Below are 17,471 nucleotides of genomic sequence, written 5' to 3' on the forward strand. Positions count from 1 at the left end.
CACCTGAACTACTAAACTGCACTGAACCTGAATCAATGATCCTCACAGCCCACGGTCCACAACCTTACATGGAGTCATAAAAGGCTGTAAAACCGAAACTCGGTGTTGTGAAAGGCGAGTCAGGCCCTGCTCGCCGCTGTCCGCCACACCCAAACACTCACCTGAGCGCCTCTCTCAGTCAGTGGGGGCTGAACCGGTCTGCTGCTGCGTCACAGCCGCCATTCCAGGAATAGCTCCTCCCTCCCTCCGCTTCCCACACAGAACAGCCAAGAAACGGCGAAAACCAAGCGAGGAGAAACTCTTCGATCCCGCAGTTTTACTTCACAAACTCTCCGAGGTCACGTTTAGCCTCTTACTCAGTCGCCTGCGTGCTTTCGTGGCGTTATAGCCCTCTCCGAAGGGAGCCATTTTACGGAGAAATCTGGGGAGTGTGAGAAGAGCGAAAAAGTTTCAACGGAATTTTCAGCCTCCGTTCCTCCATTTTGAAGGGCTTCGCTCAAGTTTCATTTTTGCCCACTTCGGTAAGTTTGTTTTCCAGCTTTTACAACTTGGCTTCGTTTTTGACGACCCGTGTTTGATGTTGAACGACACGCCGTGTCACCTTTGTGTGATGGAGATGGAGAAAAACGACAGAAAACTTGGCAGTAATGCTAATTCGCTGGCCCGTTTTTCCAAGTTGTGGGATGTTCGGGAGAGTTCACGGACTCCTCCCTGGCTGAGCCCGCTGTCCAGCGTTAGTTCACGGTTTACGTGTTTTAAAGTTTTTATATCTGCAGACGGCCTCCAAATGCATATTAATTTATCACTGAATTTGAGAACAGCTGCTCTTAAAAACCTAAAACATCAAATCTGGGAGTTTTGCCAGAATTATGGAGAAAGCGGTAACGTTAGCATTGCGTATAGTTAGCTAACTAGCTGGCTTAGCTAGGTTAGCGTTCCCAGGGTCATTAACTTGGTTTTACATGGATAAATTCCGTTTTTTGCTGAGGGAAGTTGTTAAAGGGGCCTGAAAACGTCTGTTGTCTGTATTAAATGAGGTAACGAGAAAAGGTAAATGAAAACAAGACTTAATATGGTCTTATTGACTGTGGAGGAGGGGCACAGCCAGGCCCTTCCTGTGTCTCTAAACTCTTGACCCTCCTGTTATCTTTGGGGTCAGTTTGACTCCATTGAATGTTAAACGTCTTTAAATGAGTGGCTTTTTTGCAAAGAAACTAAGCACCTGATACATAAAGGTGGGTGAGAGTTTTAAATCACAATACCTAAGTTCCTGGGGTTTAAATTGCTGGGTTCAAATCGACCCCAACGGTGAAAGAAATTGGTACATTTAAAGACAACAGTACTGTTCAAAAAGATGGTTCTTTAGTGAAGGGAATGATAGGATTTAGAACCACTTCATGTGTAAATGGTTCCTTGCGTGGTGTAACGGTTCTTCAGGTTGATTGAGACCGTGTTGTGTATGATTCTGTTATAGAATCTTTAAAAAATGGTTCTATATAGCACCAAAAACGGCTCTTCTACTGATTTAAAGTCAAGCTTGTAACAATAGAGAACCAGGTTATACAACACAGTCTGAGGAATAGTTTTGCCAAGGAACAAGTTAGGTGTGCACGTTTCTCTGAGTATTCATGGGTCTAAATAGAACTATTGTCTTGACTAGGGAACCCTTGAGGAACCATCCTTTTTTAATGATGGCGTTCCCCGAGTTATTATATGACATGGATCGATGGCTGTTTTTTAGTTCAGGGAATTCAATGACATGGCTAAAAACGAGAAATCGCAAGAAGAGGCAAACGAAAAATAACATTTCATGTGGAGTTTTAAATCTCTAAGCGAAGGAGGGGCTGTTCCTGTGTCTCTACTACTCCAACCATGTGAGCAATGCTGATTAAAGTCAGTGTGACTAGGCCAAATCTGTGTTGAATTGAAATGTCATTGTAATGAACTGTCTGTGAATTATGAAGTCATCTGAAGGTTGTGAAGCTGCCGTTTGTAGTGTCCCCACTGCCCCCACCCTTTCCTTCCGATAAGTAGTGTATTAGGCAACTTTCTCACTAGTTCAGGTGTGTTAGTCACCTCTTATTTGGGAACAGTTCTCCCAGCAGCTCTCCAGACTAACGTTTTTCAGAACTATCTCAGAACTGTTTTGAAACCTTTGTCACCTGTCCTGAAGTGGGAGTTGTCTGTTCCAAATACTAAATTCCTGCTGTTTATATTATTGTCACGTTTTATATCTGTTGTTTTTTGTACTTCCACACTGCAGAATCATAAAAAACAGATGTCAATACATAGAATGCAATACAAGCCCATTTATGGTAATGTGTGAGTATGTGTCTCAATACAAACACACCTATGTTATGTGTGAGCCAATGTCTGTTGTATTAGACATTAGAAATAACTGTTAACTGTTTATTTTTAATTATAAAGTTAAATTAGCTTATCTTTTATGGTGGTATGCACAAAGGAATGGGGCATATTTGTGTGCCTAAATGTGATGCAGCGTTTAAATCTGAAAGATTTTTGAAGAAAAGGCTGTAAAACAATGCACAAAGTAAAGGCAAAGCAAGTTTATTTGTATAGCGATTTAATGTGCTTTACGCACTGACACTAAAAGATAAGCATGAAATAACATAAATAATAAAGCAGTAAGCCACGAGAGGCCGTGCGCTAAACGGGAAGGGTGTTCTTAGGCATGACAGGCACCTTTTAGAAAACGGCAGCGAACATAAACTATGATAAAATACACACTTTTCCAGAAAGTTATTTAAATTATTATTAGTAATAGTCGACATAACACAATGTCAGATGTAGAAGTGTAGATCCTTTAGAGTATGGTGTCATTGCCAAGCAACCATGGACCACTGAATGAGGAGAAGAACATATGATAACACAGCACTATTTAAAGCAGAAATTTTGGCTATATAAGTACTTTTTGTTTGCTAAATTACCACGAGTCGTATTTAGCACCAATCCAGTGGTGCCCTCTTCTCACGCTTGGGCTGAATCTCAAATGGCTCACTGGCTCATAGTGCACTATGTAGGAATTTAAATACTGGATCCTGCACCCATACAGTTAAAACTATAGCTAAGAAATAGTCATTTGGGATTTGGCAACATCCATTGTCGATAAATGATCCACTGTTTGGCTGTAGAGGCTAAAATTTCAAAACTTTAATATCTAGCACACTTATTTAGGGAGTACGGAGCCGTTCGAGACCCAGCCTGGGTTTAATGCGACTTCTGACAGAAACACGGACATTTGAAGCGTGTAAAACATTCAAGTGACATTTTTAGTCTTTTATACTGCCCTTTTACAGAGAATCAAATAGTAAGTACTTTAATTCAAGCCTGTGATATTAACTATGGAGCTGTTTAGGCTGTTGGCTGTCTAGCTGACCAGCCTAGCTCTACTTAAGAAAATAAGGTGCGAGCTGCTCAGTTTAAACAAAAACGGGCTCTTACTTTGTCAGTACAGTTGGTGGTTCCTGCGAGCAGCATTCAGAGTCAAAGCTTATTCCATTAACAGCACAAGGATGTTCCATGCTGTGGAACAGTAATACAGGGTTCAGCTCTTGTGAAGCGGTCATAGCAGTGCCTGTATATTGTTACTTACAGCGGCTTCGAATGCGCCTCAGCCAATCAGATTTAATTATCTGTTTTATTAAACAGCTCATGACATCCCCAGGTCTAGCACATCATAAGGCTTTTACAAAGATAGTGGCAAAAAGGTGATTAAAGGGAAATATAGGCAATGAGAATAGGATAAAAACATTAAAATAAACACATTCAAGTAATTTTAATCAGCTTTATTAGTCATTCTACAAAATGTAAGGGTATGTATGGTCGATAGTTTAATTCTGACATAACATTTGGAAATGTTATTGATCTGTAGTCGCACAGGCCAAATTGATCGTTATGAAATTACACATATGAAGCCAACCTGTTAAACTATTGGTACTGGGTTGTGGTGAAAATTTCACACACAAACCAAGCTAACTAGAGAATCACTTTCATTAGCTAACGGAATTGTTTTTTCCACTGAAAGATGTAGTGTTTATTTTTACTGCATGTAATGTGCTTAATTTGAGTTTTTTGAGGGGCCGCTAACTTACATTACATTACAAGTCTGTTGCCACTCACATTTAGCTCTGAATTCCTCATGATTGACTTCAGATGTTCTCTTTGCACATCTTGCCCCGCCTTACTAATTGATGTGCTAACAGAAATTAGCTTTATGCTGGTGGTGAAAATGTGATGGGCAAAGGCTACTTATGTTATGCTACTTGTGTGTCTGCATTGAGCATTAAACAAAGAATAAAAACACATAGAAACATGTTCTAACACAGTGTATTGACTCCTCTCATTCGTGCTGGTGGATTAGACACTTGGCCAGCACAATTTTTTAGTTCAGTCATTTTTGTTATCTCACACTGTTGGACAAATCATCCCTTGGCTTGCCTTAATTGTCTGGCCTGTGTGGCAAACAATGTCTATTTTGTGGAGCAGACAAGTCCAGACCCCTCCTAACAGCTAACCCCCTCAGGGTTGCCTGATTATCCCTGTCCTTCAGTGCGTGATGGCTGATCAATAGAGTGGCAGTCTGTGCGTGAATGGGAAATCGAAAAATGGGCCAGCGTTACTTGGCTGCACTAAAGTCTGTCACTGTAGTTTTGGCCTGTGGTGGAGCAAGTTAACATCATTAGACAGGGCGCCCAGCGTACAGTGGAAAGTAGGTATGGTCTGTTAATTTGATGACACTTCTAAGGTTTTAATAGATCATCATATATGTGAGAAACGGGGCTCCTGGCGTTCTCTTTTGTCTCCGTCCAACCAGAAAAACGTTTTTGAACGCACTTTCTCTTCACAGGACCTCTGAGAACATGACGAGTATTAATACTGCCAACATCAACTTCAAATGGGATCCCAAGAGCCTGGAGATCCGCACGCTGGCTGTGGAAAGGCTGCTTGAACCTCTGGTCACCCAGGTAAGAGCACTAAAAGGAGGGAAAATCGCACAGCATCCTTTTTATCTTTTCACTCCTCAGCCTTTTACCGTACCGTAATGCAAATTAGTGGATTGCAGAAAAGATCAGTGGATCTTTGATTCCATCGCAGCCCAAGGTGATGTGCTACATATTTATTTAATTAATTTGCTGTGTTTTTATCAGCCTTTTAACAGTGATGTAGATGGCTCTTCTGCATTTTAAAATGTATTACGATCTTTACAAATGCTTTTTGTTACTTTTTAGGTTACCACCCTGGTGAACTCCAGCAACAAAGGCCCGTCCAACAAAAAGAAGGGGCGCTCCAAAAAGGCTCACGTCCTGGCTGCCTCGGTCGAGACAGCCACGGAGAACTTCCTGGAGAAGGGCGAGAAGATCGCCAAAGAGAGCCAGTTTCTCAAGGAGGAACTGACTGCTGCCGTCGAAGATGTCCGCAAGCAAGGTATTCAGTGGTGTCTTGTTTTTATTATTATTTGTTCCCTCTGTGTCTGAGCAGAAATAGCTCTCTGTTGAAACAGTATTACTAGTCCTGGTGTTCAGTTATTCATCTCAAATAACTTTAATCCCTGACTTGATAGTTCTCCATACTCATAATCTGCAGCCTGTTTGCTCATCTGCTCATGCGGATGGAGGCTATTATGATTTAAACAGGTGGCACCAATTTTGCACGGGCTGTTTATTGTGTTGCAGTTTGCAGCATGCTTCCCTCAGGCTGCCTGTCTTGTGTCCTGTCTCAGTCTCTCGTTGAGCCTCATTACGCAACGCAGACACCTCTCTCTTTCGGTTTCTCTTTTTTTCGTCTCTCCTTTGGAGGAGGCAGGTTAATGGAGAAAGTTACCCTTGTCAACTTTGCCTGCTCCCTGTTTTCTTCTTGGCTTGTTTGCTGTGAATTTTTTAAAAGTGGTGCTAGATTTTAGTAGCATTTTCGTGCATGAAAGATACTCATGTGCAGCCTAAAACTAAAAGGCCTCCACAGCCTGAAGGTTAGTAGGCCTCTAGGTGAATGTGCAGGGTTAGGCATGTCAGTAGGGATGTCTCGATCCAGTTTTTTTGACCCTGAGTACTTTAATGTTGAGTATTGGCTGATATGGATCTAAACTTTGTGTTTTTGTTGATAAAACTGCCATGGATGGAAGCATATGTGTGCGCTTTCATATAACAGGCCCATGTTTTGAGGAAGGCCTTACATGCAGGCGAAACACTGCAGATATTATGCTTTCACTTTTAAAGGGCCCATAGTCATGAAAAAAACAATTTCTCCTTACTGTTTTTTAACAGCTAAGGAGTTTAAAATGTTGGATGTAGTGATTTAACATTGTTAAAGTTTGTAAACGTAATGTTGAGCTTCCAGTCCATATGAGGAGAGGTAAGCACTGGTAATCACGATGTCACATCTACTTATTCAGTCTACATCAGTTCAGTTCAGGCAGTTCATGCCGAAGTTGTTTTAGGTGATTCAGCGCTCAACGGAGGAAGTTTATATACCAGCCTAAAAGGCACAGTAGTGAAAATAGCCTGTTTTATGCTTAAGGATGAAGAGAGGTAGGAAATGGTCATGTAAAAGAAATTGTAAATGTTTTTGCTGCAAAAATCCACACAAACATCACAAGTGTGCCTCAAAGAAATACCTTAAAAGGCAAACTAATGTGAGAGAGGCCCAGGTTTTTCATTTTCTATTTTAAAACAGGTAACACGCTGCAGATATTTACACAGCTTCTGTTATCTCCTGAAATTGTGCCTCACTTCCGCATGTTTTTGCTATGTCCTCTCTAAGAAGGTGGTCTAAATAGAGAACAAAGCAGCAACAGATAGTAAATGGATTTTGCAAGATACTACTTGCTGTATCCGTGGAGCGTTATCAGTGCATTTTTGTGTCACCCGGTTTGTCGGTGCTGTGTGAAATGGGCATAAGTGTAAAACTCCCAGTTTAGACTTGCTTGCTTGTTGCGAATAGTGTCAGATATCTGAAAGCCTTGAAAACCTTAAAGTGTCAGAGAAAGGTTTTGCTGTTGCCATGCTTCTGCATCAGACTCGAGTCTGTTATTTCCACCATTTATGTGACGGAAATTATCCATAACCGTCAAGCTGTCACGGTCAGGCTGCGTCTGGAGTCAGGAGGTGACGTGAGTTCTCTCAGCACGACTCTTGAGTGCTCGCTTCTCTTCTTTGGATCTTTCTTGGCATCTCGTGGAGCAGACGGGGCCAAGTCAACCTGCTTAGCGCTCTTTGGAGTAACGTCTCTGTCAGCTCCGTGCCGTTGTTGGCTCAGCTTCGCCTGTGTGAACGTGTGGGGGGGGAGCTGGCCAGCAGTCTGCTTTGACACTGTGGAATGTCACATTGGGTTTGGGATGCCGTCATCAGCATGGAATCCAGAGCCCGGGCGCTGGTGCTTGGGACCAGCATGGCTCAATTGCGTGTGAATAAGCAGATAATGCCGCTGTTGAGATGGGTTAAATCTTTTCAGGTTGAAAGCTGTGGGGTTACCAGCAGTTATGGAGCAGAATAAAACTGCTGTGTAATGCGTGGTTAAGGACTGCTGAACGGTCTCCTTATCCCAGACAGTGGAATTTGACCACAGAGACTTCACTCCTGGGACAAAAATGCCATTTTATTATTATGTTGAGCCATATTTCTGTTGCTATTATGAATCGAGACTAACCATGCATGTCAACACTACCTCATAGCATGAGTTTCCAAAAGCCTGTAATTTGTCAGGCTGCGTGAGCCCCTGTTTTGTCTGGAGCCTCACCAAACGCTTAAGGGAAATGTGCGAGGTTGATTGGCTCCCTCCCAGCACATACAATAAAGGTACCTATGCAGAAAATGTGCCATTCTGCATCCTGCACATGCTAAACGTAATATGGAGGTGAAAATTTTGATCAGTAGTGAATCTCTTTTGTTGCCTGTTGAACGTCTACTTCGCTCGCCACATTACTGAAGCCTTGCTGTTGTTTTGTAGTACCTCTACGTACCGTTCTCAGCAGAGGCGGGATAATGCTGGATGAATGATAATGCTATCTGTGTGCTGATTCTCTGCGGGGAGGATATGACTGCATGCATTGCTTTAGTGTAACGTTGACGTGCATTTGAAACTTTCATCAGCAGGTTTGCGGTGGTCTAGAGAGAGCGCTGCTTCAGAGGAGATGGATGGGAGTTTTTTTTTAAAGACACACTGATCCCTATCAGGCTTGGGAGAAAATGGCTGTATTGATTGTGCCCTCAGGAGGGAAGCCAGGCTTCGGGCGTTCTGCCCTCTAAGACTGTGTTGGTGGAATCCTTTTCTGTGTTAGGGATGGTGAAACCTGTCTGGATCTTCAGACTTACACCAAGCTGTTTGGATCATAAGATCTTCTGTGTCAACCTCCTTTTCCACTATAACAAAAGAGAATTGTGTGTTTAGATTGCTGTCCAACTCTGGGCCCTGTGACCTCTTGATAGCAGGGAGTGCTGTGTTCATTTTCAACACAGAAAAAAGGGGAGTAAAAACCCTCACTCTGTTTTCTTAAATTGATTCAATGGCTACAGTGAATCAATTTCAATTCAAGTTGGTTTTCAGCTGAGCCGTTATTGCTTTCTCCTTCACTTGCAACGGGAGTTTTTAAATGTAAGCTTTGAGTAGAACAGTTGCAAGCAGCTTTTTTTCCACTGTGCGATTGATTTAATGGATTAATTCATTAAAACAATAGTCCCAGAAAGTCTTTGTGATGTGACTTGTGTGCTTTGTTCCCTGTTATTACTCTAATTTGTATAATTTGGTTCTGATTGAAATTATACTGAATAAATGTTTGTATAATTCCAGTTATTTTAAATTAGGGCTGGTCTAATTATTTTTAAGAGTAACCACACTCTCTAATGATTTATTATGCCTCGCCAAAAAACAGTGTTATTCTCTGGAATGGTAAAAAACTCCAACAGATGAAGCTGTTCAGCTGTGTAGGACTTAAGACAACACCCTCTGGCAGGTGCATCAGATAAGCAGCCATTGTTGCGGTGGTGACTCGACCTCATTTCCAATGGTCTGCTTTTGTGTGATAGCGAGTGTCCAGCAGGCACAGGCAGTACGGGCTTGAAGTGAGCTTGGTTAGGAGCCCTTTGGCCTCGCTTTTGAACAGCTTGTGTCTCGCTCTCTCTCACCTGGGTTTCTGCTCCCTCTCTTTTAAAACGGTGATCCTAATGCAATTAACTTGTCACAGTTTTCTGGCTACCGCCTCCATCTTCTCTGAGGTACTGACCAGCTGATTAGCTTTTCCTCCTCTTGCTGTCACTGTAACTCACGAGGCTGGATTAAAAGGAGATGAAGGGCAGACTTTAAGAGGGAACAGTAAAGGCCAATTCTCATGGAAAGCGTTTTTAGCTCTGATGGAAGAGATACGTCTTGGTTTATTCCCGTGTTTCAATTAACGCCGCTCCTGTATGTTACAGGTTACATGATGTAATTTTTACTCATTCGACATAACAGTTGAGTTATTATTCCAAAAATGTATATAAAAAAGCTTGCGTGTTCCTAATGTCAGTCAATATTACTAATTAACTATGATTTAATTTTATTATTTAATTACTTGCTAAAAGAGGTTAGCAACAAATGCTGCATTTTGAGGTTGATATGCACATACAGAAGAATTCTTGTGTTTGTTAGGCAAGGCTCAGATGCTCTGGCCACAGAGATACAAGACCATGTGATGTATGCTGAGTGCTAAAATCACCATTCATTTCAGATTCTTTCCATCAGTTATGTATGGACTGAAAAAGGTGCCATGCCATCCTGTTTTTGCGGTCATTGAATTTTGTTTCCCGACTGGTTGACCACTTCGTTTCCCGCAACTTCTCGTTGCCCACAAGTTACGCGGAAGTGACGCTTTGTGACTGGGCATTTGCGTATCACATCAAGAGCTTCTCTTATCAAACGCGCTCTAACTTGTTAGACTGTCTCACAAGTTGCAGCGTGCATGCTCATTGCAGGTTTTTCCAGTGCTGCGTTTTGTTTCTGAAGTCAGGCACCGTCCACAGCTCAACAGCTGCCTACAGGGTCGATTAGTGGGTGTGTTATTTGGCTAGTCTATGCAGCTCTTACTGTAAGTGTGTTCTGCATCTGTCAATGTTTTCATTTTGTTCAGTTGTGTGTGAAAGTGAAGTTTGAAGTTCATTAAAATCACACATTCCCATTTTCTGTGATATAACTTATTTAAAATTGTCTTCTTGATGTTTTCATCGTGATGACCAGGAAGTTGCAGAACAGCTCCTGCACTGCACTAACAGTGTCTTGAGGCTGCAGTTTTGATGAGCATTTTTGTCACCAACAAGGGTAAAAATATAATTGTGCGCTTGTCAATGTGAAAATACACCCATCAGGCATTACATTATGACCACCTCCTTTTTTATGCTCATTGTCCATTTTATCAGCTCCACTTACTATATAGGTGCACTTTGTAGTTCTACAGTTACAGACTGTAGTCCATCTGTTTCTCTGCATACTTTGTTAGCCCCCTTTTACCCTGTTCTTCAGTGGTCAGGACCCCCATGGACCCTCACAGAGCAGGTACTATTTGGGTGGTGGATCATTCTCAGCACTGCAGTGACACTGACGTGGTGGTGGTGTGTTAGTGTGTGTTGTTATTGGACACTCCTACCTTGTCACCTTGTAGATGTAAAGTCAGAGACGATAGCTCATCTGCTGCTGCTCAGTTTGTGTTGGTCATCCTCTAGTCCTTCATCAGTGGTCACAGGACGCTGCCCACAGGACGCTGTTGGCTTGATGTTTTTGGTTGGTGGACTATTCTCAGTCCAGCAGTGACACTGAGGTGTTTAAAAACTCCAGCAGCACTGCTGTGTCTGATCCACTCATACCAGCACAACACACACTAACACACCACCGCCACGTCAGTGTCACTGCAGTGCTGAGAATGATCCACCACCCAAATAGTACCTGCTCTGTGAGGGTCCATGGGGGTCCTGACCACTGAAGAACAGGGTAAAAGGGGGCTAACAAAGTATGCAGAGAAACAGATGGACTACAGTCTGTAACTGTAGAACTACAAAGTGCACCTATTTAGTAAGTAGAGCTGATAAAATGGACAATGAGCATAGAAACAAGGAGGTGGTCATAATGTTATGCCTGATCGGTGTAGGTGGTTGTGCTGTCATAAGTAGAAAACACGAGCTGATACGAGTCAGAGGCAGTTTGGGTTGGATACGTGGTTGCTTGCGTTTCACCTGTGCTGTGGTCACAGGTCACATCTGGTATAAATTCGGGGTAATTCGGGATAATGCTCTTTTTTTTAAATGCTGGATCTCAAGCTAAACGGGTTGGGCCTTAGTGCTGAATGTGAGCTTTGCGTGCCACTGCTCGCCGTCTTGCTCTGTCTTGGGGTATTATTCATGAAGCTTGTCCTCAGTCACCTACATTGTTGCATTACACCAGGGCATCCGCTTTCCACAGGGGGAGAGCTGGCTCTGCTACAAGTGTGGAAAAAAGAAAAGGTTTGCAGTCCACCTAGCCTCATCTACTGCATAAATTGATGGCTGGCTGGCGCTCCATTCGTTTTTCCCGCCTTTTTGTCAGGGACAGCCTTTTCTTTCGATAAAATAGAGGAGTGGAGTATATTAGGATATTATGTGTATTTGAAAGTGAACAAACTTAATATGGCATATGTAATAATACAGTTAGATGAAAATGCCAGTACAGTCCCTTTTTATAATGTGGTCACAGAAATTTACTTAGTAGAGAGTCTGGTGGGTACTGCAGTGATATTATATGTTCTTTCAGTGATCTAGTGTCATTACTACATCTGTATCAGCAGAGAACTGCCCAAAAAGCCATATCGGTAATGGTTTGACATTTGTTCTAACTAATTTAGTCCAGATGTCACAATGCATTAATTAGCCCATGTTTCAGCTGAGTAGAAGCACTTGGGGCGGTGCACAGGATTGCTTTTTATTTTTTGCCCCACTTACTTTGCGTAGGGGATTGTTGTATTTTCAAACAGAGTTTGGTGAAGCTTTTTAAACCCAAATTTATGCTGAAACATAATGCATAAAAAAAACAAACAAAAACCCTTCCAACTGGAGTGTCAACAAGGCTGCCAGTCCAGTACATGAAATGCTAGTTACTATCTTTTGTCCGGTTTCTTCATATCAGTGCAACCCTGCTTTGTTATTTTTGCATTATATTTTCAATCTGAGTCCCTCAGAGTTTTATGCAGCCTTCATTAGTAATAATATTCCAGCCGGTATTCATTACCTCTACACTCCCTGCCTGAATTTGATGGAGAACCAAGTGAAGACACGCTCTCACCTCTCCTGTATTGTAGCCTCAGGAAGCCCCACGTGAGGGGAAAATATAACTTGTTTGATCTTAAATGTGAATGTTTGCTGTTTCTTGTAACTGTGGTAAACCTTTAAAATAGCACTGATTAAATGTAAAGTGGTGCAGCAATTAAAACAACCTTACTGGGAAACTACACCCCATGAAGGTGACCGGCAGTAAATTAACCAAGAAACAAAGCAGTAAAGCCACACTAGGATTTTGAGTGGCTGGTTTTGTGGAAGTTCATGAACAGCACTTGAGACTGTCTGTCTTTGTCTAAATGCCTGACAGGCCTGAACAGTCCTGCATGTTGTGAGATCATATTCATAACCATTTCATGTATTAACTTTCTCTAAGGTACCTTTTAAGACATTAACTCTTCAGATGGCTGGTTCCTGTCCTCCGTGAACAGCTTTGTCTCTGGAATGGACCATTTCTGAATGACTTGATTGAAATTTTGAAAAGATTGGTGAAATTCACCTTTAATATATGCCATGCCTGCCAGTGCTAGAGGTCCAATATTTAGCATTTCTTAGACCTTTTATGCGGCGATTATGTAAGGCTACTTCTACAGCATTAGCTGAAATGTAAACTTTTGGCTGTTGGCAGTGATTTTTCTTTTTTTCCTGAGATCCATCCAGTGGCAGCACAAAGCGCTGATATGACAGAGCTGGAAAAAAGAGGCAGAATTAGAGCTTTCACATCAGATTTGGTGAGTACACTGTTGGTGTAACCCTGTGTGTGTCTGTGTGTTCCCCTAGGAGAGTCCATGCGGATGGCCTCGGGGGAGTTTGCTGAAGACCCCTGCTCCTCTGTGAAGAGAGGCAACATGGTCCGGGCGGCTCGTGCGCTTCTCTCAGCTGTCACTCACCTGCTGGTGTTGGCAGACATGGCTGACGTTTACCAGCTCCTGCTGCAGCTCAAACTGGTGACTTGAATGCACATCCACACACTCTTCCTTTTATGAACTTCTGTCAGATTCCACTCCTTAGAGGAAAGATTCACTAGCGTGTTTGTAATTTTCTTCATTGTTACTTCCTTAACAAAACCTTTTGTCTCAGAAATGCTAACTTTATCATATGTAAATGTATCACCTGTAACAATGATCCCATTTCAGCTGACGAGTAATTGGCATCTACATAATTGGGATTAACAGTCTTTTTTGAACGATGAAATTGTTTTGAGGTACACGCCTAAAATCTCCACATTGGCTGACAACAAATAAGAAGCAAGATAGCTTATGTAGTTGTTTTCAGATGAAAAAAGACACAACTTAAGCTAAAATAAACAAACGTTACTCACTCCTGCCTTTTAACAGACATCAACTAAACAAATATTACACACTGCTGCCTTTTTGTTGATGTGAGAACCACGACAGGTCTCAGTAAATGTCTTCTGCTTTACTTCATTTGGTTTAATTTGCCACAACCCAACAGCAAAAAAAAGATCAGTTTGTTGCAACAAAACATATGTTTGGGAAAGCTAACAACTGTGGGAAAATAATTGCAGCCAGCTTAAGCAATTGTGATTATGTATGAACTGTGACAGGCCTGATAAATGTAGGACCAGTATCATTCTAAGTTTTTCTTAAATATGTTTTGTCTTGAGAAAGGTCCTAAGAAAAAGATCTGCCAGATTCTAGATGTGTTTTTAAACCACAGAACTGTTAACACCTTTGTGCTCTTGAGTGTTTGTAGATCCCTCTTTTTACCTAAGAACAAACCCCAAATAAGAAAACATTGGTGAATGTCAGAATCTTTGTCAAAACTGCATAAAGTGGGGTTTAAGAAGAAATTTCCTCTTAAGAATGGTTGGTGAATGGTTGGCCCATTGATTTTATTTATACATTTTCGGGCATTTATCTTGGTCCATTCATCACGAAGAGCTAGCACAATACAAACGACAGCTGCCATCAAATGGTGTAAAACATGAATAACTTAAAATATTGGAAAAAGGAATTTTAATGTAACCATTATGTTTGCTTGCTATGACACTGAACATTAAATTGATATTTTGGGATTTCTGGAAGCATTCAAGGATCTTAACGTGTTAGAAGTACATTAAGCCATTACATTACATTATTGTGTGGTCTTTTTTGACCTATAAAATTGTTGGTCTGGAAATAACCCGAATTTTTTTAAGGTCAGATTGCATACCTTTGGGTTAAAAATGTTAAAAATTGGTGAACCCTTCTGAGACTTCTTGATTGTTCGCAGGAAAAGTAACTGAAAAAGGTTTTATGAAAATGTAGCAGGAAACTCCAGTAGTTTTTTAGAGGTGGCCATCCATCTCTTTACTGGAGAGGTTCATGGGGCAGCTTCACACTCACAGCATACAAAATAGTTTGTGACCAAATGTCAGCCAGCACTATTACTTTTTCTTTAAAGCTATAAAACAGTGCTTTGATTTTTTTCCCATTTCTTTTTTTCTTCTATAAGCTCCAGTGCAGTCCAAGAAAGAGTGTGGATGAATAGCTCAACAGGTGTTATTTTCCACTATTTAGCATGTTTTAAGTGGTTATATTGGTTATATTTAGCTTCCTACACAACCTCTGCTTATCCAGGGTGGTAGAGAGGGCTCTTTTTATAGCCGCCCTTTTCATTATCGCTGTTTCTCTTCGGCCCCTGGCTGAGAGTGAAGCTAAAAACTGAAGGGCGTGCCGCAGGGAACAGGGCCACTTAGCCCAAAATGTTTTCACTACCGGCAAAGTACACGAGGTGAGAGCACTGATCGAAGTTGGTTTGTCGAGCTTTGAGCACCACTGGTTCTCTCTTTCGCTCAAGCTGACTTCGAAATTGAGCTCATTTTTGAGTCATTCCATTACGAGTGCTATTTGAGTCTACAGCATTCAGTGCTTTCTAGAAGAGACAAGAGATCCGAGAGTGATTTTTACCCTTGAAAATAATCATTTAAAGCTCATTGTTAACATATGTAACATTTTTTATTTTAAGAGGAACTATGTTTTAAGATATATAATTAGGAATAAGTGCATTTTACATGTACGTATAGACCATTATTGAAGCATCTCAAATACCATTAGATGAGTCATTTTAACATCAATTCTTCGCCATTTCCAAATTTGTTTCCACATCAGAGATACATGTCAATTTAAATGTTTAAGAAAAATAATTTGTGTGCTTGAGTTTTGCTCTCCACCCCATCACATTAAATCAGTTACAGTTATACATAATGTTTTGCCACATTAAATGGTGTAAAGTGACATTTAAGTCTGCAGAGGAGCTTGTAGTCAAAAGCTGTCAAATGTTTTATTTAACAGTAGCTCAATCGTAATAGAATATGTTCATGTAAACACTTCATTCAGAATAGACTAGTCAGATTGAGGCCATTCGGGAACGAGGTGGGAAATCCTGTAAATAATCCGTTAAACAGAAGAATAATAACCGTGTAAACACCTGTATCTGATTACATTCCCAGTCTGAAAGTTTAGGTACGTTCTGCGCATGTGTGTCACGTCATAGTGACAGGCGGAGCGGAAACTGGATACAGAGGAGACGAAGTTTATGCTCTGATCTTTAAAAGACGGTGGTGGGACGGACGTCCAGCTTATGTGTCTCAGAACACGACGTCTTCCTCTCGGCCTTCTTTAATAAGGACACGTGAAGGACGTTTTCCTGAGTCTGACATCATTTTAAAGTGATTAAAAACACAAGCGTAATAACTGAAAACTCGTCTTGCTCTCACTGGGCCTCGTGATGTTCGTGGTCATGGTAACGTCTACACTGAGTGGTTCTCTATGCATGCGCATCATTTAGGATCTGATTACTTGTAGTGAGCATGTAAACAGACATTATCCATCAGATTGTTGAGTAGAGTGAGCAGATAAACACCTCAGTCTTCTTCTGTAATTGGAATGTATTTAATTGGAGTGGTAATAATCCTTGCATGTAAACACAGACAGTGATGATTTGTTCTTTTCTTTGCCTTGATGGGATTTTTCAAGCATAGCATGTCTACACTGGCACACACAATATATAGACAGCTATGTAAAAAGTGTTTTTAGTACAATGTTTGGAATACTCAGTCATGAAATTTAATGTTGAAAAACTGATATTAGAAGTTCTAACCCTGATAAAAGGGAGCATGGCAGCCAGTTTAGCTTCTCAGTGTTATTTGGTACAAAACATTAATATGAAAAGGTTGATTTTGTAATCACTAGTATGTAGGTGGTGAATCAGTTACATCAGCATTTCAGTTAACAAGTGATTTACAAAATACAGGCCTAGAAAATTGATTGGAGGCTTCTAGAGCAACATTATGTAGACATGGATAAAAGCACCACCCCAAATATCTCAGATTTAATTCTCTACATTAAGAAATAAATGGTTGTATTTGGCTTGAACTGATTATCAGGGTAGTGGGGCTGCAACAAATGTTGAGTAGTATTGAAAAAAATTCCCTAATTAAAATATTGCAAAGCGGAAAATCCATCTGAATAACTGAAACGTTTACTGCTTTTATGAACCCATGTACTTTTGCCTGAAAACCAACGTTTCTCAAGCCACCACTAACACGCAGTTACCACCTCTGCACACCAGCCTCACTGAAGATTCGGTTCAAGATTCTTGCAATTTGAGGTCAAAGTGTCGATAAGCCGATAAGTGCAGTCCAAATACATTTCATGCTGCTCCAGCTGTCTGAAAATTATTCAGACTGCGCCGGGCAATAAGGCCAACATGGCTGAGTTTAGTGCATGCCCCATTATAAAGTGGCTCATAATGCTGTGGTGTTCAGCTCATGCATCAGCATATGTGGCCAGTATTGTGTAGGCTACCACATGTGCTGTGTGAATTTGATTCAATTTATTTGCATTAGTTTGATGGGTTGTTGGTGCAAACTGAATTACTGTTACCTAGCTTCTCTGAAATCGGACCGCTATTGAATCACCATGTGTGTTGGGCTCCTAATACAGCATAGAGAGGGCCAGTCACGATCGTGCACAGTGAATTTCACATTGTTGGCAGGTCTGTGGAAGAGCTGCATCCCTTTTGAGAGATTTCATTTGAAATGTATGATACCAAACTGAGTGGCTTATTTTTCCTCTGTGTTAATATTAGGTTTCGTGCTAGTGCTGTTCTGTTCAAATAAGTCGTGATGGGCATTTGTGCAAGTTGGAACTGAAGCTTTTTTGTAGAAGACTACACTTT

The 17,471-nt window shown here is 41.2% G+C and overlaps 1 protein-coding gene across 1 annotated transcript in view; it reads left to right on the forward strand.

Annotated features, from left to right (window-relative positions):
• Window positions 1-212: 212 nt before the first annotated feature.
• ctnna1 (catenin (cadherin-associated protein), alpha 1) overlaps window positions 213-17,471 on the forward strand; it is a 147,063-nt gene continuing 129,804 nt past the window's right edge. The window contains exons 1-4 of the mRNA XM_036576923.1: window positions 213-521; window positions 4,868-4,985; window positions 5,250-5,445; window positions 13,068-13,234. Coding sequence (XP_036432816.1) covers window positions 4,881-4,985; window positions 5,250-5,445; window positions 13,068-13,234 — 468 coding nt within the window. The 5' untranslated portion in view covers window positions 213-521; window positions 4,868-4,880. The remainder of the gene's footprint in view (window positions 522-4,867; window positions 4,986-5,249; window positions 5,446-13,067; window positions 13,235-17,471) is intronic.

Source organism: Colossoma macropomum, unplaced genomic scaffold, assembly GCF_904425465.1.
Source record: "Colossoma macropomum unplaced genomic scaffold, Colossoma_macropomum, whole genome shotgun sequence".
Taxonomy (NCBI): Eukaryota; Metazoa; Chordata; class Actinopteri; order Characiformes; family Serrasalmidae; genus Colossoma; species Colossoma macropomum.